General features: G+C 48.3%; 1 protein-coding gene across 5 annotated transcripts in view; it reads right to left on the minus strand.

Moving 5' to 3' along the window:
* The window catches only part of TMCC1 (transmembrane and coiled-coil domain family 1), a 139,315-nt gene that overhangs the window by 69,166 nt on the left and 48,041 nt on the right, over positions 1-22,108 (minus strand). Inside the window, exon 1 of one of the 5 annotated variants that reach the window (XM_063941230.1) lies at positions 12,027-12,236. The exons of the other annotated variants lie outside the window; for them this stretch is intronic. Within the exon in view, the coding sequence (XP_063797300.1) occupies positions 12,027-12,065 (39 nt within the window). The 5' untranslated portion in view covers positions 12,066-12,236. Of the gene's footprint in view, positions 1-12,026; positions 12,237-22,108 lie in introns of those variants that run through there. 5 annotated transcript variants of the gene reach the window in all.

Here is a 22,108-nt window from a genome sequence, read left to right on the forward strand (position 1 = left end):
GGTAAAGCAGACTTCAGGAAACGGCGAGGTGGATCTGTCTCTAATTCCAACCTGTACCCCTGAGATATTATCTGCAGGATCCAGGGATCTACCTGCGAGTGAGCCCACTGCGCGCTGTAATTTTTGAGACGACCGCCCACCGTCCCCGAGTCCGCTTGAGAAGCCCCAGCGTCATGCTCAGGCTTTTGTAGAAGCCGGGGAGGGCTTCTGTTCCTGGGAAGGAGCTGCCTGTTGCTGTCTCTTCCCTCGACCTCTGCCTCGTGGCAGATATGAATAGCCCTTTGCTCTCTTATTTTTAAAGGAACGAAAGGGCTGCGGTTGAAAAGTCGGTGCCTTTTTCTGTTGGGGAGTGACTTGAGGTAGAAAGGTGGATTTCCCGGCTGTAGCCGTGGCCACCAAATCTGATAGACCGACTCCAAATAACTCCTCCCCTTTATACGGCAAAACTTCCATATGCCGTTTTGAATCCGCATCGCCTGTCCACTGTCGCGTCCATAAAGCTCTTCTGGCCGAAATGGACATAGCACTTACCCGTGATGCCAGTGTGCAGATATCCCTCTGTGCATCACGCATATAAAGAAATGCATCCTTTATTTGTTCTAACGACAGTAAAATATTGTCCCTGTCCAGGGTATCAATATTTTCAATCAGGGACTCTGACCAAACTACCCCAGCACTGCACATCCAGGCAGTCGCTATAGCTGGTCGTAGTATAACACCTGCATGTGTGTATATACTTTTTTGGATATTTTCCATCCTCCGATCTTTAAGTGTGGCCGTCTCAGGAGAGGGTAACGCCACTTGTTTAGATAAGCGTGTTAGCGCCTTGTCCACCCTAGGAGGTGTTTCCCAGCGCTCCCTAACCTCTGGCGGGAAAGGGTATAATGCCAATAATTTCTTTGAAATTATCAGCTTTTTATCAGGGGCAACCCACGCTTCATCACACACGTCATTTAATTCTTCTGATTCAGGAAAAACTATAGGTAGTTTTTCACACCCCACATAATACCCTGTTTAGTGGTACCTGTAGTATCAGCTAAATGTAACGCCTCCTTCATTGCCAAAATCATATAACGTGTGGCCCTACTGGAAAATACGGTTGATTCGTCACCGTCACCACTGGAATCAGTGCCTGTGTCTGGGTCTGTGTCGACCGACTGAGGCAAAGGGCGTTTCACAGCCCCTGACGGTGTTTGAGGCGCCTGGACAGGCACTAATTGATTGTCCGGCCGCCTCATGTCGTCAAACGACTGCTTAAGCGAGTTGACGCTATCCCGTAATTCCACAAATAAAGGCATCCATTCTGGTGTCGACCCCCTAGGAGGTGACATCCCCATATTTGGCAATTGCTCCGCCTCCACACCAATATCGTCCTCATACATGTCGACACACACGTACCGACACACAGCAGACACACAGGGAATGCTCTACACGAAGACAGGACCCACTAGCCCTTTGGGGAGACAGAGGGAGAGTCTGCCAGCACACACCAAAAAAGCGCTATATATGACAGGGATAGCCTTATAATAAGTGCTCCCTTATAGCTGCTTTATATATATCAAAATATTGCCATTAAATTTGCCCCCCCTCTCTGTTTTACCCTGTTTCTGTAGTGCAGTGCAGGGGAGAGACCTGGGAGCCGTCCTGACCAGCGGAGCTGTGAGAGGAAATGGCGCCGTGTGCTGAGGAGATAGGCCCCGCCCCTTTTCCGGCGGGCTCGTCTCCCGCTATTTTGTGAATCCAGGCAGGGGTTAAATATCTCCATATAGCCTCTGGGGGCTATATGTGAGGTATTTTTAGCCTTTTAATAGGTTTTCATTTGCCTCCCAGGGCGCCCCCCCCCAGCGCCCTGCACCCTCAGTGACTGCGTGTGAAGTGTGCTGAGAGGAAAATGGCGCACAGCTGCAGTGCTGTGCGCTACCTTTAGAAGACTGCAGGAGTCTTCAGCCGCCGATTCTGGACCTCTTCTTACTTCAGCATCTGCAAGGGGGCCGGCGGCGCGGCTCCGGTGACCATCCAGGCTGTACCTGTGATCGTCCCTCTGGAGCTGATGTCCAGTAGCCAAGAAGCCAATCCATCCTGCACGCAGGTGAGTTCACTTCTTCTCCCCTCTGTCCCTCGTTGCAGTGATCCTGTTGCCAGCAGGAATCACTGTAAAATAAAAAACCTAAGCTAAACTTTCTCTAAGCAGCTCTTTATGAGAGCCACCTAGAATTGCACCCTTCTCGGCCGGGCACAAAAATCTAACTGGAGTCTGGAGGAGGGTCATAGGGGGAGGAGCCAGTGCACACCACCTGATCTGGAAAAGCTTTACTTTTTGTGCCCTGTCTCCTGCGGAGCCGCTATTCCCCATGGTCCTTTCAGGAACCCCAGCATCCACTAGGACGATAGAGAAAATATAATTAGTCAGCAAACAACAACACGAACAGATTGCTACACTCTGCGGCATGGTGATTACAGCGGTAAAAGTAGAATTTTGACCTGTACGCTACGCTCATAAATCTGCTGTATCTTTATTGCTTACATAAAAATCACAGATAAGCATGAGAACGGCTACTTGCCATTCCCTGCTGGATAATACTGTCTGGCCCATTCAGACATAAGCCTAAAACCCGGGTTTTAGTACGTGAATGCGTGTCGACCAGGGTCCGACGTATGTAGTGCCCCTTTCAGGCATGTGACCTGGGAATTTGCCGGGTCTCATCCCAACCCTGGTCATGAGCAGGGTCAGGGACCCAGGACGACATTTGCTTTCACACATACAAATAACCTGGTGCGACACGTATTCATGTGCACAAACCCGTGTTTTTTATTTGTGTGTGAAGAGGGGCATCTGAAAGGTCCGACCCGAACCCTGGTCGCTATCAGGGTTTTTCCCAGGACTTCCAAACTGGGTCGACGACCAAGCTTGTATCTGAAAGGTGCGACCCGGGTTGTCACACCTAAAAGAAATTCATTGGCCGGGGAGAGTAGCAATTGGAGATGACATCATCTCCAAGTGTCCACTGAAAGCCAGAAGACCCAGGTCTGGTGTGAAGGGTGATGACCCAGGAATGAAAGGGGTAATGCCGGCTTCAACCCATCCTCTGTGTCCTGGCTCCGAGCCAGGCTGAAGCCTGAGTTTTATGGGGGCCATTCCGACCCGTTCGCACGCTGCTGTTTGTCGTAGCGGTGCGAACGGGTCGGTTCTGCACTTGCGCGGCGGCCGCAATGCGCAGGCGCATCATTGCCCAGTGACGGCCGTCGCTGGTCAACGACAAGCAGAACGAAGAAAGTGATCACTGCAGCGATCGCAAGACGATTGACAGGAGGAAGGCGTTCCGGGGGCGTCAACTGACCGTTTTCTGGGAGTGGTGCGGCGAACGCAGGCATGTCCAGGCGTATGGAGGGCGGATGTCTGACGTCAATTCCAGGACCTTCAACGCTGGATTCATCGCGCAGGGTAAGTAACTCATACCCTGGTCTTGTTCTGCAAAAAAGCCCTCCCCCATAGGCGGCGTCTAGTTGATCGCACGGGCTGCAAAAAGTTGCAGCGTGCGATCAACTCGGAATGACCCCCTATGTCTGAAAGGGGTATTTACAAGGTTCAATAAAGTTTTAGCAAAAGTTTGACTTTACCAATGTCCAGATGCATTTTGATGATGGGGGAAAACATTTCTCCTATGCATACCAAGACACTGCAAAATGTTTTGTAACTTTGGAAAATGACTCACAGCGAGTTATGTAAAAAAAAAAAAAAAAAAGGCCATAAAAATATCACACAGCTTAACTCCGACCGCGGTACAGGAACTTTTATACACGTATCTGCGAGTGTTACAAGATGCTACCAGTATTGAACTCCTAGCCAGTTTACAAGGGCTCTCTCGTCTCATAACAAGGTCATCGGTTTCCAGTGTGTGTCCTGTCTGTAGGGGGAACCTCAGTGGGATTCAGTGATAAGATTAAGGAATCTGAATTGGATGCTGTAGGAGTTAAGTGTAGGGACTTGGAGATAAGACGCTGGGGGAGGGAAGGACACCTGTACAGCTCTCCAATATTGGGACACATGGCTCTTCAGTCCCTGTGTTTGCACAGCTTGTCCTCAAACCGGTTTCTTCTCTCCAACTATTGCTGTTATATATAGGGTGTGGGAGCACCAAACGCTTGTGTCAAGTTAGACAACTACAGTTTCAGTCTGAACGGTCATTGTCCAAATCTAGATCTGCCTAAACATTCCAAAATTCTCCTAACAGTGGGGCGCAACCTGAAGTAAATGTCGCAGGAGGGTAAAAACAACAAGCGACTTTATTCATGTCAGGCAGGCTGTGATGCAACGCAGATTTACTAATCTCCATCCATTAAAGCTTTATTTCCTCTTGTTATACTAAACGGCCAACGTGGTTCTGGTATATATCCTATGTAGACAGAGCTTCTGATTCAATATTTAGCGCTTGCATATTGTGTGTTTTTGGTTTGTCATTAGAGTCCCATTATCATTACCCTAATATATGAATAGATTGCTGTGCCACGTAACGGACAAGGTGGTCATTTTAAATGTGTTTCAGTATAATTCCTTTAGCCACAAAACCACCTCAACAAATCCAGGTAAGGGATCAGATACCTATATAACAAACTTCCGACACTGATACATAACACAAGGGGGTAAATTTACTAAGGTGGGAGTTTTTTTTAGAACTAGTGATGTTGCCCATAGCAACCAATCAGATTCTACTTAACATTTATCAAGCTGCTTCTAGAAGATAATAGATAGCATCTGATTGGTTGCTATAGGCAACATCACCAGTTCTTAAAATCTCCCACCTTAGTAAATTTACCCCAAGGTATGAGATGATCTGATAATGGGGAAGTAATTTCCTTGCGCACATCAGACTTCCTACCAGTACGCCTATTTAAAGTCACTGCAGGGAGCTCACGGAAGCCTAACCAGGCGGAAAACGGAGGATAATAGGTTGCGGTGAGGTGTCATAATATTGGTGCACTTACGTATAATATTACAAGACACCATTTCTCATGGGGCTAAGGTTTCAGGTAATCTCCTCTACACTATGGCACACAATGCGGCACATTACTCCACAGCAAGGACCCTTTGCAGCCGTCCCCTTGGCTCGGCTCCCCGTGGGGCGCTGCCAGCTTGTTGTGTTGCTTCTCTGTGCCATAGACACACACCAGGACTAATATTTATTCTGAAGCCCTGCCAGCGTATAAACCTCAGGCACTCCATCCTCATAAAACCAATCACAAAACAATGACTGCCATACTGTTACAGCAGATAAGTATCGGGCGGCCGCCCATGCCCCGGACCTGAACTGCCATCACATGCAAATCACTAGCTTCTGGCTGTTTAGCTTAAGGAGACGCAGAACAGTCCAGGCCCCCCGAGATGCCCACGGCAGAGCAGGCTGGACCAATGTCCACGAGATTGCAGCCTATCAATTTACCCGGAACTAGAGGAATCTCCAATTCAGGGGGTGCCACTGTATATACTCTGTACCTGCCAACCGGTTACCATCTACACTAGCAGCTTCTGCGTCGACAGCCTACACGGTTACAGCACCAGCACTCCATATCACCGCCATGCTGCAGAACTGCAGGCAGGGTGCTCCGCCATCATCTAGCCTGCAGGCTCCAGCCACAAGCATTAAACACATCACCAGTGATTTAGGTTACAAATGTCTGGTCTCTGTAGTTTAGGCTGCAGATACAGATGCGTCCACATACACCTTTGCTCAAACGGACTTTGAAACTTTGCAGCGCCAGGCGTCCGTCTTAAAATAGGTCTTGCTCGAATCACTAATTGGACAAAACTACAATGAACGGGAAGACTGGCGCTGGCATTTCTTGTACTTCTGCGCAAGATTTAGATCTAATCTGGGTAAAAAGGAACAGGTCTGATACAAGTGAGGCACACCATGCCTCATGCCACGCATCATTATGTTTAATCTGCAACTTTACCCCAATTCCTTTGCACCAAAACTGCTATTCTAGTGTCCCTGATGCACAGTTAGCGACTTTGGATGCGACTGTGATGTGAATATGGTGTAACAGTTAGAAAAGGGTAACCCATCGCTACCTGTGGCGGAGTGTCCAAGTCATGCCAAGCCGCGTCTCACACCGTATGGCGCACAAGTGCCAGGTGGAGATGAATCTGCAGAAGTAGCTTGTGCCAGTCATAGTCAGAACTAGTGGTATCGTGCGGGGTTGGCACCAGGAGCAGCGCCAGACTATTATCCCCAAGTAGCTGTGCTATTCCCATAATAATTTCAAAGCTGTTTACACGACGCAGTTTAAGTCTGAAGATTTGTATTTGTATCACAAGGAGAGCCATTGTCTTATTTATACAGTAAGAAAGGAGCCTGACTGCGGATACTGGCTGGAGGAAGGGGCGCTGAGGCACAGCCCTTCAAGTTATGGACTTGTCCAAGTGAACACTTTCCCTGGAACATTCCTGGTGAGCGCAGCTCCACGGGACGCTGCAAGTAGGGTGCTCCGAATGTGGCGCTGACATCGTTCTTATATTATGCTGCTCATCTACTCTCTCTATAGGGGGGTTATTCAGAGTTGTTAGCAAACCAAAAAAGTTAGCAACTGGGCAAAACCATGCTACACTGCAGGTGGGGCAGATGAAATGTGCAGAGAGCGTAAAAGGCCCATACACACTGGGCGAATTTGGGCTGAAAGCAGCTCACGTTTGGTGTATTGAGCCGCTTTCCGCTGAAAGCCGCCCAGTGCGTATGCCCCGGTGATGAGCGGTGAGTGCTGATACGCGCCCCCGCTTCATCGCTGGAGGCAGACCGTTCATCTGCTGGTATTACCAGCAGATGAACGGCGGGGTGGACGGCTTTCCATAGCGTCCTGCTATGGAAAGCCGCTCACCCCCGCTGAAATCGCTGGGCAGGGGCCCAGTGTGTATGCACCTTTAGATTTGGGTGGGGTGTGTTCAAACTGAAATCTAAATTGCAGTGTAGAAATAAAGCAGCCAGTATTTACCCTGCACAGAAACAATATAACCCACCCAAATCTAACTCTCTCTGCACATGTTACATCTGACCCATCTGCACTGCACATGGTTTTGCCCAATTGCTAACTTTTTTGGTTTGCTAACCACTCTGAATAACCCCCCCGATGACCCTTATTTGCACTTGAACACAGCTCACACAGAAAGTACTATGGGGGTCATTCAGAGTTATTCGCTCTGTAAATTTCTTCGCATCGCAGCGATTTTCCGCTTAGTGCGCATGCGCAATGTCCGCACTGCGACTGCGCCAAGTAAATTTGCTATGCAGTTAGGAATTTTACTCACGGTTTTTTCTTCATTCTGGTGATCGTAATGTGATTGACAGGAAGTGGGTGTTTCTGGGCGGAAACTGGCCGTTTTATGGGAGTGTGTGAAAAAACGCTACCGTTTCTGGGAAAAACGCGGGAGTGGCTGGAGAAACGGAGGAGTGTCTGGGCGAACGCTGGGTGTGTTTGTGACGTCAAACCAGGAACGACAAGCACTGAACTGATCGCACTGGAAGAGTAAGTCTCGAGCTACTCAGAAACTGCACAGAGATGTCTTATCGCAATATTGCGAATCTTTCGTTCGCAATTTTAAGAAGCTAAGATTCACTCCCAGTAGGCGGCGGCTTAGCGTGTGCAAATCTGCTAAAAGCAGCTTGCGAGCGAACAACTCGGAATGACCTCCTATGTGCACAGAGTGTGCACTCAAAAGGTCCTAGGTGTCTCCATCTGCGGACCGTTTAAATCCATTGGCTTATAAATGCAACAGTAACTGAATGCTTTGCGTTATTATCTAGTCTTGCCTTAGGTCCATCTCCGATCAGACAACCGTGATACCCAAACAACTTCATCAATGACTATAGATGCCTGGCTGAAGAGCACAGACAGCAGACATAAAACAGCGGATTTAGCTACACCACGGCATGTGATAGAATTTTACGGCACAACGAATAAACATGACATCATTTGGCCATTCCAGCAGCATCCTGTATAGATGGACTGCAGACTCTGAGCGTGTAATGTCACTTAATTGAATAAAGGGGTTTAATAGCTCTTTTATCATCCACTGAAGAAATGCCAACTCTTACCCTAATTGGATTGTGCATCCTGTCCTTCCTACTGATCCTGTCCGTCTTATTACCTATGGATGAATACTGTTCACTAGTCCCTGACTGCCCTATAAGATTTGCAAAATTTAGCAGGTTTATAATGTACGTGGAGAGAGTGGTCTAGGCAAGGGGCAAAGGATGTAACCTGATTTAGGGGGGAGATCAGACCTGATCGCAGGGCTACTAAATTTTGCTGTTCTGCATTCAGATAGTCGCCACCCCAGGGGGAGCGTAAATTCTCCCGTGCAAGTGTGCGATCGCATGTGTATGCCGTGCTACAAAAATGTCCCTCAGTCAGCGGACAGCACTTCACTCACCATCGAATTATTTTTTCCCACTGTGTGCAACTGTCAGGATGCAATTCTGTAACACGGCCTAAACAGCTCGCCCATACAAGGCGGGCAGCGTATCTCCCAAAATCTCTTGTTCGGTGATAAGAATTGGGTGCAGGGCAGGGGGTTGAGCATCTAATGGATATGAACGAGGGTTATGCATCGGACCTCTGAGAGTCGTCTCCGGTGGCGTGCTATATAAGGGCCACGTAAGCTGAACGCATCGCACATGCACTCCTATCCTATGGCTGAAGCCTGTTTATCTAGCAGGACGAGAGCGCGGAGAGTGTGGCCGGCTTTATCTCCCAGAGCACTTCCTTCAACAACATCTTTATCTGCTGGAAAACACTTGCTGCATAAGAGCTTGGCGTGCCGTGCCCGCTATGTATAGCGCATTGTTCCCCGCAGGAGGATGGGTGACCTGTGCGCAGTCACCAAATCCTTGCGAATGTAACACGCTGCTTACCAAGGCATACCTAGCTGAATGGGGACAGAAGGGGAGGGCTCTCCAGTTGTGGAACTACAAGTCTCAGCTTGCCTTGCCAGTCAGTGCATGCTGGGACAGCAGCGGAGAACCCATCCATCCACAGAAATTATTTTCTCATGCTGAACAAGAATGGCTATTTACGGCGTTTGCAAACACGGACTCTCCTGTTGTGGAACTACAAGTCTCAGCATGCCTGGCAGGGTATGCCGGGACAGCGGGCGAGCGACCGTTCCTCTATAGAAAATCACTCTGAATAAGAGTTATTTATAGCACCGACGGCCGCTGCTCTAGTGTCACAGTAACGCCACGGATGCAACTTAGATGAGACGCTCACGGCGTCGTTCTAGGTGATACAGTGTGCGATGAGACGACAGACAAAAGAACAAACGCTAATTCGCTGGAGAAGGTAAGAGCGACCGGAGATCAATTTGGCTTCAATGCTTTCGGTTAAAAATAGAAAAAGAAAAATCTCCCCATAGGGAAGAGCTAAAATCAGCTCCTGGCCATTAAGAGGAGAGCGGCACAGAACGCCTCTAAGCGCGCGCTACGTCTTTTCTCCGTCACCACTTATATAAACCCAGCATCTTTACACACTCTGGGGAGCAACTGAGGACGGCAGCGTCGCCCAGTGGATCTGGCATTAGCAATAATACAGCCAACAATACTCTGCGGTCACAAAGCTCCGCTCTCACCTCCGTGGCCGGCTCATTGCTGGCGAAATCAGCTTCAGCCGGCCGTACACATCAGCATCACCCAGCCTGGGAACTGCAGCCAGAAGAAAGGGCGACACCTGCAGATATAGTGTACGGGAACATGAAATATATGAGGGGGGCACCAGGAATGCAGAAAGGTCCCTGCACACAGGTGCGGCTCGCAGGGTTAATAAGCAAACACCACCGCATAATCTAGGTCATGTATAAAGATGCTGCAAGAAGAGACCTCAATGACTATGAAAGAGGGGCGATTGTTGGGGAGGTATTGGCAGGATATTCGGTATAAGGAACGGTGGGGTGCGGACATATCCCAGGACACTAATATCTACACTTTACTCCAACGGGCAAGGTCACACAGGGAGCAACTGGAAGGGGGCCGACTGTAAAATGTCCCCGTGTTGTGCGAGCCTCCAGCCCCATCAAAAATGGCCTAATGAGACAGCAGAGAGGAGGATACAGTCGGATGTCAGCATATAAATCGCCCATCACACCTGGCAACGTCAGACTATGACCTCAGTAGCACAAAGACCACCAACACCGCACTACCTACTAGCGGAGGGAGGTGATCCGGTCAGGTGGGTCCTCCCTCTCAATGAGGCAGATGTATTAAGCCAGGAGACGGCAACAGGAAGTGATAAACCAGTGATAAGTGCACGGTGGTGATAAACACCAGCCAATCAGCTCCAAACTGTTCATTTACATATTGGAGCTGATTGGCTGGTGTGTTCTATCACCTTGCACTTATCACTGGTTTATCACCTCCTTCTCCAGGTTAATACATCTGCCTTAATGTTCCCGGCAAACGTACAAGTCCACATATGGCGCCAACCTAAAGGCCTCTGCAGCCAAGGGCTGGTTTCCAACCGAAAATGTTTGGTGTAACTCGGTGGGTGCACTTCCCTGCCATGGCATGTTACTGCTCAATGCCAATAACTACGCATGACGCCAAGTGATCACCTTTATGGCACGCCGCGGCATATCTCCCACGGCAGGAGCGGCAGCTACCGGTATGAAAATACCATCAACTACATCTTCCCAGGGCCCAGCCTGGGGTTATAAAGATTTCCCCCTGTACAGTTCCCTGTTTGGTGTGTGGAGTTTGTATATTCTCCCCGTGCTTGCGTGGGTTTCCTCCGGGTACTCCGGTTTCCTCCCACAATTCAAAAATATACTGGTAGGTTAATTGGCTCCCAACAAAATTAACCCTAGTGTGAATGTGTCTGTATGTACATGTGATATGATTATAGAGTGTAAGCTCCACTGGGGCAGGGACGGATGTGAATGGGCAAATATTCTCTGTAAAGCGCTGCGGAATATGTGTACGCTATATAAATAACTGGTAATAATAATATTACTATTATTATGTAATTTTAGACATTTAATACATGCAACATGGTATTGTAAGGAATGTAACACATTAAGGCGCTTTGATACACTGGTGCAACAAAATGCCCAAAGGAACTTATTCTATAAGTTTGGCAAAGGGCGTCCTCATTCCTCAGTCCCCCTGTGAGTTGCAGATTGTTAGGTATCACTGCTGCCAAGTGCAAGCGTACTCGTCTAATGAAAACACACTTAGCCATACTGGTCAGTCCCACTGTAATGAAATCAGATAATGATCAGGAAATTAACAGGGCGTCTGTGTAGAGCTTCGTAATAAACCGTGACAGGACAGCACACTACACAGCCCTGCCTGGTCGCATGGAACCGATGGGAAAAGCGAGAGATTATTCGATGTCGTAACGATATGCTATCCAGTGCACTAAAACACATCAGTGTCAAATCCCACAGCAATAAGACGTAAAATCAACGCTGCCAGATTTAAGTACTTGGCTGAAAAGCACAGAACGGAGAGTTAGAACAAGGTGTTCTAAAAGATGCGTGAGCCAAAAACGAGTCACCCGGATGTGGGTGGCAGCTGCACCATACATAGCTGTCGGGGCACAGCACCCATTCACTGTACAACGTTCTCGAGTCAGTCGTCTTCAGAAAGGAGGTTTATTAAAGGGGCCAGGACACTGCAATGCTGACAGAATGCCAAGGTGACCAAATGCAGGAAACATAAGCAATACAGTATATCAGCATTACCACAACATACTAGGAAACAAAACCAATACTTCAGCTATGTATAAATGTATTTTATATAAAAATTTGCAGCCCAAAAACTATTTTTACAAAGCTGAAGGGGTTAAATACAAACGATAGATGGTGAGAAAGCGCGCAGAGCTTGCAATCTAAATGCCAGATGTGAGCAGTCAGCGAGAACACACAGGGTTACGTGTGATCAGCTGCTGTGCAGGCTCGGAGACCTCTGTGCAGCCGGCAACGCAGAGAGCTGGCATGAGGATACCGTAGTAAATCTAGTGCCCGGGTCCCTTGTACCCACCTTGGACAGCTGCCGCCTGAGGCTGAACCGCTGGACCATGATCAGAGCCTCCCTTGCTCCTCACACAAAGGAATAGGTGGGTGTGGTGGCCGGTGGTAACTGCCTCAGCATCTCCCAGGCACAACGGTGCAAAACAAAGGGATCCCCCTGAAGAGGAGGCGAGGGCTGGCAAGGAGGGGTATTAGCCGAGCAGATGAGCGTGAACTTGGCTGCACCTCATTGTTCCTGTACTACACAGCTACTGAGAGAGAGCGAGCAGGGAGGGGCTCGCAGCTCCACACTTCCTGTGAGTCAGCTGTAAGGGGGTCCAGACAGATGGACCACGGAGACCATCCCCTCCGATGCAGGATCCTTCCTCCCTCCACCTGACCCAGCGATCATCTGTTTCATTAGCAGCAGCAATGACTAAATGCAAATAAGTTTACGGAGCCCTGACAGCAGCACACCGAGCCCACAGACACTAAACACAGCCTCAGCGTTTACTGTGGATATCTGCGCAGGGTACTTCACGCATGACCGCAATTGGGATTTCCAAAATAACTATTATCTCTATATACCTTTGTTACAGGTCTCCGGTAACATGGCGGCGGCCGCTGCCTATATACGCGACGAGCGCGCCAAAGGATCAAATTAATGAGATACTTGAAACTTAAGAATGAAGACTCTTTTTTTTTTTTTTTAAATAAAAGGGAAAAAAATATATATATTTTCCAGTCTGGGTTCATAGTAAAAACAACCCTAATTCCGTACCGAGCGCAAAATGCACATTTAAGAAAAAATAAAATAAAATTCCATTTATCTTGGAAAATAAACATTTTGCTTGACCCCTGTTATCTGTGGGGCATAGACGCACACACGGCTTCTTTGTCTGTAATCGCTGAGCACACAGAGAGCACTATCTAGCACCTCTCCCTGTCTGAGGCGCTGCTCGGGACACAGAGCCAAAGGACAATGGTGTCTGGTACCACACTGGGAGAGCTGCCGCCGCTCATGATGGACAGAGAACACAGTTAAATCCTTTACAATAAGCCGCCAGGTTCCGTAGTAGCCCCGCGGGTTACGTTCCAGCGAGAGGTACAGGTAATGATCACTAGCTCATAGGGGAGTGAGCAAACATTTGCAGGTTATCTTTACTGTGATTCTCCATCTGCGAGCAAAAGCCATGCGCAAAGCTAACACGGAACCCTGCACCCAATTAAATCGCCCCTTATGTGGCGGTGCAATCTCAGGGGTAACTGAGGGGAACACCAACCTGCAGGGAAGGGCTGGACGCAGCCAGACGGCTCTTACGTCACTACAGATTGTGCCAGCCTGCACTCTAGTCGGAGTGTTTGCAGGGGTGACAGTCAGGGCTGGTCTTGAGGGGTTGCAATCCGTTTATCGGCTGTTGGGAACCTGGCGTTCAGGAGACTAACGCCAGAATCCAAACGCTCATTATTCCCACTCTGTTTGTGTGAAAAGGTAAAAAAACAAACAAACACAGGAATTGACAAATAAGACAAAAAAACAAAACAGACTTTTATAAAACCCCATCAGAGTATAAAACGAAAAAACGTTCTGCAGTTGTGTAAGCAGCGGCGCACTGTAATAACCCCGGGTGTGACCACTGCTTCCCCTCTACACGTTCCAGCAAACAATCAGCTGTACCAAATGCAAAGCCTCCAGCAACACAAAGCGGCATCACTACACCCCACCACTATACACAGTGCCGCACCCCTCCGACAATACACAGTCCTGCACCCCCACCCCACCGAACATTACAAAGCACCGCACCCCACGACAGCACGCAGCACCCCACAATAACGCACAGCATGGAAAATGAGAAGCAACTAGGTGAAACTGTATGCAGTAAAACTGGCAGCACAAGGGGCTGCAAAGAAACGACAGCAACATTATATAATGCTATTATGGCTTCGGATAGTATGACGGTGTGACCTGAAGACCGATGTTCGCCTGTGTGTAATGGATGCATCATCTGTTAAGGAACTTGCGGCTGGCATTATCATGCAGTTATGGTCATTTTATTATTGGTACCCTAATAGGGGTGGGTTTCAGGTTGCCGACTGCCGGGATCCCGGCGCACAGTATACCAGCGCCGGCATACCGACAGTTTTTCTCCTTCGTGGGGGTCCACGACCCCCCTGAAGGGAGAATAAATAGCGCAGCGCGCATAGCGCGCCACCGTGCCCGCAGCGTGCTCGCAGGGGGCTCATTTGCGCTCGCCACGCTGTCGTTATTCCGGCGGTCGGGCTTCCGGCGCTGGTATGCTGGTCGCCAGAAGCCCGGCCGCCGGCATACCATACCACACCCCCCTAATAGATGTAGAAATAGTGCAGTAACAAAATAAGAAAAAACACAAAAGAAAGGCAAAGTGCTCAGAGGGAACATGTATGTATGCATGTATGTATGTATGTATGTATGTATGTATGTATGTATGATCAGGATTCACCGATAACCAGACGCTATACCCCACGTGAACGACCGCATAATCACAGTCTGGAGAGATCATAAAGCAACAAAGTGGGAGATCGGCAGCGCAAGATGGGAGTCTGCGCCAGATGACCTTGGTAAGTGACCAAGGTGAAATAATCCGATAATCCATTGATCAGCTCTCGGCATTCGGTTTTCAGATAGTCGGGGCAGCAGAGGTTAAGTGTGATGTAGAACCGGTTAAAGAGTCGGGGAGCGGCCAAAGATTAATTAAACAAAGCTTATTGTTCTGGCAGTGTCCTGGGATTGAAGAGATTCCTGTACAGATAAAGCACATTAACCCTGCAATCAGACGCACACCGCGAGTATATACACTTCATGCTTAACACGGCCAAACTACGACCAATGTCTGCACTGGCATTCGCTGCTTCGTAGCGTATTCTATTAACCTACATAGAACACCACCACATTACACAGAGCCGTACAAAGGAGCTTTAAATCAGGGTTGGAAAACAAGGTGGTTGTTTTTTTTATGATTAAAAAACGTCAAGTCCCCGATGCAATGAGTTATCGCGGCTACGGCAGCACACATCGCGGATTATGCTTAGGGGGGTAGGAGCGCGCCACATCGGGGCTAATTGGATAGCCCCCAGCAATACAATTAAGGTAATTGTATACCGCCCCTAAGGGGAAGGGGGGGGGGGGGGGGGGGGGGGAGTTCAATTGCCAGCAGAAAATTTTTAAAAAACCTCCGATGTGGGATTTTTCTCACAGCCGCCAGGTTTTGCTATTCAATTAGAGGACAGAAAATGAGACACAGAGCTTTTTTTCCTCACACTTTCAGAGTAAGTCTAATTTTTCCTAAAATCATTAATTTTAGGAAAAAAAATCACTGGGACTTGCTCTGGGACCCTAGCAGCATCCCCCCTGAGGACTAATTAAGCGATTGGAAGTTTCCAATTAGCTCAATTAGTCTGTAACTACATTCCGAAGCGGCGTCTACTCCAGCATCAGGATCCAGTACTCTGCAGCATAGTGTGTGTGTGTGTGTGTGTGTGTGTGTGTGTGTGTGTGTAAGTATGTGTGAGTGTGTGTGCGCATGACCCCCCCCCATGTAGTGTCGTGCCTCCCAGAGAACTACATCTTCCAGCAGCCCTTGAAACCTCCCAGAAGCCCTCTCCCCAGTGGGAAGATAGAGGGGAGACCACCAGGAGCTGTTGAAACCACTGGAGACCACGGGAGAGTAGAGTATCTTTTTTTAATACTACTTTCACGCTTTTGAGAGCTGAAAACCCTGCAACCATTTTATTTTTATTGGACACCATGGATATCGGGAGCGCTCATGCCCGCAGTAATCCAAAATTGGGCACGAGGTCCACAAGTTTTTCTACCTCGTACCCAATTGAATCCCCCCCTAACAACCCAAAGTTTTAGTCTTTTTTTTTTTTTTTTTAATTCAACAATTTTTATTGATATTTTTATCTTTTTGTACAAATTACAAATCAATAATACAACTTAAACCTAAAGCATTGCTGTCGACAGTAATATTGAGCAACATATAAGATATCATACACAAGCATATGGTTATAAACAAAATCAGTTAGCATCTGATATTAAATCCGGCAGACACAACACTTCACCCATATACATATCTATACGCCTGCATCCATTCACATGCACATATATATACATATACATTCGCATACCCATTTACAAAAAAATATTAAAAAAGTATAAAAGTATAGTTCTCCAGGGCCACCGGATGCAGTCATATCAAAATATAGGAAACGGTGTCCCGGGTGAGCCACATAGCACATACCTATATTGCGCAAGCTTCACAATTTCCTAGTCTCGTCAGGTAGCTTCGGGGTGATTATGTTGAGGCTAAACTTGCATCCGCAGATATTGTTATGCAGGCGCCCCCAACATATGGTGATGACAACCATCTATCCCATATCGCGTAATATTTAGTAATGGCTTTCCTGGACACATAGACAAATTTTTCATGCGCCACTGTAGTATTCACTAAGGCAATCCATGAGTCAATATCTGGGCCATCAGGTGCCATCCACGATCGGGCTATAGAAACCTGTGCAAGAGCACACAAGTTGATAACGTAACGCCTGGAGGGGACATCCAGCAACTCCTCATCCACCACCGCCAACACACATACAGGGGGGGTCAGCACATCCGCAGGTATACCAGTGGAGACCATAATCTTGAGTACATCCTGCCAGAAGGTATTAACTATCCTACAGGACCAAATCATGTGCCAAAAGGTGCCCCCATCTAGAGTACACTTGGGGCATTTAGAATCCATTCTTCCTCCGAATCTCATTAACCTCTCAGGGGTAATATAGACTCTATGTAAAACAAACAGATGCACCTGTTGGTAACGGACCGCTGTGGTCGCCAATCTAGAGGCACCCAGTGCATCTTCCCAGGTATCATTAGATATGGGCCCCAGATCATTTTCCCATTTAGATTTAAGAGAAAGAAGGGTCTCACAATGATAGGTACGTAATAGAGCCGAATAGAATATGGAGATAGTACAATTTTGAAGCTTAACAAATAGTTCCCTTACTGGTGTGTCCCGGAGCAGCAGGGGAGCGTTCGCAAATTGAGTTTGACAAGCATGACGGAGTTGTAGATATCGATAAAAATAGAAGGTAGGAATATTGTAATTCTCCTGCAATTGTTGGAAAGACTTAAATACACCCATATGATACAATTGCCCAAGAGACTGCACTCCCCGGCTGCTCCATACCTCCCTCATCTGTAACGATGCAAGCTCACCAAGAGATTGTGCATAGGCTAGAGGCGTCTCCGGATCCCAACCCTCTCCATGGAGCAATCTATGCGCCTGTCTCCATACCATAATTGCTTGCTTGACAACTGGAAGGTTAAGTAGCGATACATTGTCACTCAACAGTAGTTGTAATGGGGTGCAGTTCCGATCGGTTATATAGAGAATTCGGGAGATTAATTCATCTCTACCAGGATCATGTAGCCACTTACTAATATGTACCATTTGTGCCGCTAAGTAATATAATCTGAATTTAGGGAGGCCCAGGCCTCCAGAGTCACGTGGGCGCGTGAGGGTATCTAATTTTATTCTGACTCGTCGTTTAGACCATACGATAGAGGACAGAAGACTATCTATTCTCCTAAAGGTTTTTAATGGGAGATATACAGGGGAGTGCTGTAGCGCATATAGCAACTTAGGCAGGGCCACCATTTTCACTAAATTAATTCTACCCGTTATAGTTAGAGGTAGAGTCCCCCAGACCACAATACGGGAGTGCAAATAGTCCATGTGAGGTTTTATGTTTAGGGAAAAGTATTGAGAAGGATTATTTGTGACCCAGATTCCCAAGTACTTGAATGAGTCCACCCAGCGTAGAGGTAGGGTCACAAGCGGAGCCCCAGGACAAGTACCCTTAAAGGGCATTATGCAGGACTTATCCCAATTTATGGATAAGCCAGAATACCCGCCATAAGTGTCTATAATACGCAACACGTGCGGCATGGTATTGCAATAGTCTGATATGAACAGCAGAATATCATCCGCGTATAGAGCAATCTTGTCCGTGGTGGGGCCCACCCGGAACCCCCCCACTCGCAAGTCAGAACGCAGCAAGCACGCCAAGGGTTCCACTGCTAGAGCAAAAAGGATAGGGGATAGCGGGCAGCCCTGTCTTGTACCCCTAGCCAGAGGGAATGCAGAGGAGGTGAATCCATTTATCGAGACCCTGGCTGATGGTGCGGAGTAAAGTAACTTGACCCACCTTATAAAGCGTGGTCCTATACCGAAGCGGGCCATAGACCCCCACAAGAACGCCCACTCCACTGAATCAAAAGCTTTAGCAGCGTCGAGAGACACTATCACAGAAGTGTCGGCGTCCTCGCGAGGGGCCTGTAGGTGCGTAAACAAGCGCCTAAGGTTAGTTAGAGTGGACCGCCCCGGTACGAAACCTGTCTGATCTGTGTGTATAATTTGGGTAATAACGGAGTTGAGTCTAAGTGCCAGGATCTTTGCTAACACCTTGATGTCAGTTGTAAGTAGCGAAATAGGTCTATATGAATCTACCCGCTCTGGGTTCTTATCCGGTTTCAATAGCACTATTATCAAAGCCTCAGTCATAGAATCCGGCAGCGACCCCAACTCCAACAGGTCATTGAACAGAGCAAGTAATCTAGGGCCATAAAAATCAATATGTTTCTTATATAGCTCAATAGGAATTCCATCTAACCCTGGTGCCTTGCCTCCAGGAAATGATTTGATGGCTGTTTCAATCTCCGTCAATGACAAAGGGGAGTCCAGGAATTCAACCGCCACATTAGAGAGCGAAGGCAATGGTAAACTAACAAGATAATCATTTATTTCCGCTGAATCAGCCGATAGTCTCGTACTATACAGATTTTTATAATAAGCAACAAATTGGTCTGCTATTTCCGGGGTCTTTACATAAGTTACACCATCATCCCCGCCTATCGCAAGGACAGTATTAGATGATTTATCTGCCGCCGCTAAATATGCTAGATAAGTACCAGGTCTATCGCCTGTAGCATAATATGTGTGTTGGGCATACATCAAACGGTATTTAGCTTTATCAGATAGACAGCACCTCCATTTGGACTGCGCAAGCAACCATGCGTCCTTGGAGGCATCCAACCCATCTTGCAAATATTGGATTTCTAGGGACCTACAGGAAGCCTCAAGTTCCACTTCTTGGCGTTTATAGCCATTTTTTAAAGTAGCAACCCGTCTAATTAGGGAACCACGTATAAATGCTTTAAATGCGTCCCAGAGAATTGCTGGTCCAGCAGTACCCCCATTCAGCTCCAAAAACTCCCGCCAAGCAAGCTCAAGCTCCGCTCCAGTGCCCATCTGTGAAAGCCAGAATGAGTTAAGTTTCCAAAACACCTGTCCCCGGGTTCCCCCAGTATCCAGATTCAACAGTACTGGTGAGTGGTCAGAGATACCTCTAGTTGCGTACTGGATATCAACAATCTTGGGAACTAAACAGGGGGAGACCAGGGCCATGTCGATCCTAGAAAATGAGGAGTAAATAGGGGAGAAGCAGGAGAACTGTCGAGCAGCTGGATGCCGCACCCTCCAGACGTCCACCAAACCCATACCCTCCACTAACAGAGCAAAGTTACCTGGACGTGGGCGAGGTACAGTAGTACTGGTGCTGAAGCTATCCACTCTATGATCCATGATATTATTAAAGTCCCCAGTGCAGACGGTGGGAGTATTGGGGTAAAGGGACATAAAATCAGCAGCCTTGCGTAAAACCTCCGGGGAATACGGTGGAGGTATGTAAATAGCCAATAATAGTAAAGACATGGAGTTTATTTGACATTTAAGAAAAATGTACCGTCCCCACTGATCTACCTGGGCCTGGTCTAAAACAAACGGGAGAGATTTACGGATCAGAATGGAGACGCCCCTGGAATGGGAGGTATGAGTGGAATGATATAGCCACCCAATCCATGGCCTCTTAAGAGATAAAACTTTGGCTCCCTCCAGGTGCGTCTCCATAAGACAAACAACATCTGCGGAGTACTGCCTAATCTGCCGAAGCACCAGGGCCCTTTTAATTTTGTCATTAAGGCCTCGCACATTCCAGGATAAAATTTTTAGACTAAGTGATGCCATAATACATAGTAGCACCAAGTGCTAGATGTGTCCACAACATTGAAAATATCTGAAATAGACAGAGAAGTAACCGCCTGCAATAAATTTCTCTAAACATGTCGCCACAGCAATGCTTATAAAACAACCACCCATTAAATCCTCCCTTCTCCCCCATACAACCCCCCACCCTGTATACCGGCCCGAACTGTGGCATACCTAATCCCAAAAAGCCCCCTCCCCACAACTAAACAACTAGTAAAGAGGACAAAAAATACAGCGGTCGCAAGCAGGCATTGCTCCCCCGCCATAACCTAACCCCCCCCAGGACCAGATAAGCACCCGACCTCCGATCATGTAAGGACCGGATATCAAGTGCAGCATTTAGTATATTACCACGTCAACAAACATTAATACATTAGCTGTATACACAAATACTTAATGACATAAATCGCAGCCCAGCCACCGGGCAGTTGCAACATTCAGTCATTTGCCAGGGGGCGCCCTGCCGGGAACTGCCTGTCAAGCCACGTCGCCGCCTCCCGCGGGGTCAAGAAAAATTTAGTCTCTCCTCCTGCGACCACCCTCAACTTTGAAGGAAAAAGCATAGCATAAGGGAGATTAAGCTCCCGGAGACGTCTCTTAATTGGAAGGAACTGGGCTCTCTCCTTCTGAACGTCAACCGCAAAATCAGGAAATACAGAGATCCGGGTACCATTCCACTTAAGTGGGCCCTTGGTGCGTGCCAGGTTGAGTACCTTGTCCCGATCCTTGAAGTGGAGGAATTTAGCTATAAATGTACGGGGAGGAGCCCCCGGCGGCAGCGGTCGCATAGGGATTCTATGTGCTCGTTCCACCGCGTAGTGTGATGTAAAAGCATCCGTCCCAAAGAAATCTGTAAGCCACTTCTCCAAAAACTGCTCAGGTGCATCTCCCTCCTCCTTTTCCGGCAAGCCCACAAACCGAATGTTATTTCGTCTCAGACGCCCCTCCATATCGGTCAGTTTTTTCTGCACTTCCGACATCTGGGATTCAAGGGCAGTAGTGCGTCGGCCAAGCGGGGCCACAGTGTCCTCGACAGTAGAAATGCGGGTTTCCGCCTCCCCCACTCTCTCTCTAACTCGTTGTAGATCCTGATGAATCAAGGAGAGATCTGATTGCACCTGAGTGATCTTTTCAGCCAGCCTGCCTTCGCTGGCATTTACTGCGTCCAGTACCCTTTGGATAGCATCCTCCGAGGTCTCTGGAGGGCCGGAGCCCGCACTTGTAGCCGGGGAGGGGGGAGAGGATCCATCCCGCGACCCCCCCGTTCTCTTATCTTGCGCGGGAGGGTTTCTAGCGTATTTTTCGAGCTTGGCCGCAGCCTGAGAAGTCTTCCCCATAGTATTCGTTATAGGCACCCCACAGGGAGTTGCAGCAGTTATATGAGAGAGTTATGGTGAACCAAGCAGGTATGCCTCCAGACCGTACTACAGCAGCAGCTCAGGAGTCACACAATGGTAAACCAGCAGCCTCCAGCCGGATATATATAATGAAAAGAGAAACAAGGGAGGGTGTAAATATATATAGCTGAGCAGCAGGGTCAGAGCCTCCTAATGTGATGCCGCGTGACCGCCTGATGGGGCAGGGAGTTAAGCAGTGTCCCCCCAGATCAGAGCTGTGCGGTAAAGATAAAGATAAATAGTCCCTACTGTAGACCTCCAGGCAGGGTGATATTCGGAACGTTCAGCCAGGGGTGTGCAACAGGAGGATGGGGGGGAGAGGTACAGTTCATCAACCAACCCAGGCGGGCCCCCACAGATTTAACAAACTGCCCCGTATCAGCAAGTACCTTTTTTCCCCCTTTCCAGTCAGGATGGGTGAGTGGAGCAACAAATGGCCAGGTCAGTGGCCGCAGCAGCCTGGTGTGATCAGAGCGGTCCTCCAGGCTCCCCAGAATGTACCTGATAGTACTGCAGCCCAGCCCCACTCAGAGGTCTCGGACGGCTGCAGCGATCACAGGAGCCGCACT

This window comes from Pseudophryne corroboree, chromosome 9 (genome assembly GCF_028390025.1).
Source record: "Pseudophryne corroboree isolate aPseCor3 chromosome 9, aPseCor3.hap2, whole genome shotgun sequence".
In the NCBI taxonomy this organism is placed as follows: domain Eukaryota; kingdom Metazoa; phylum Chordata; class Amphibia; order Anura; family Myobatrachidae; genus Pseudophryne; species Pseudophryne corroboree.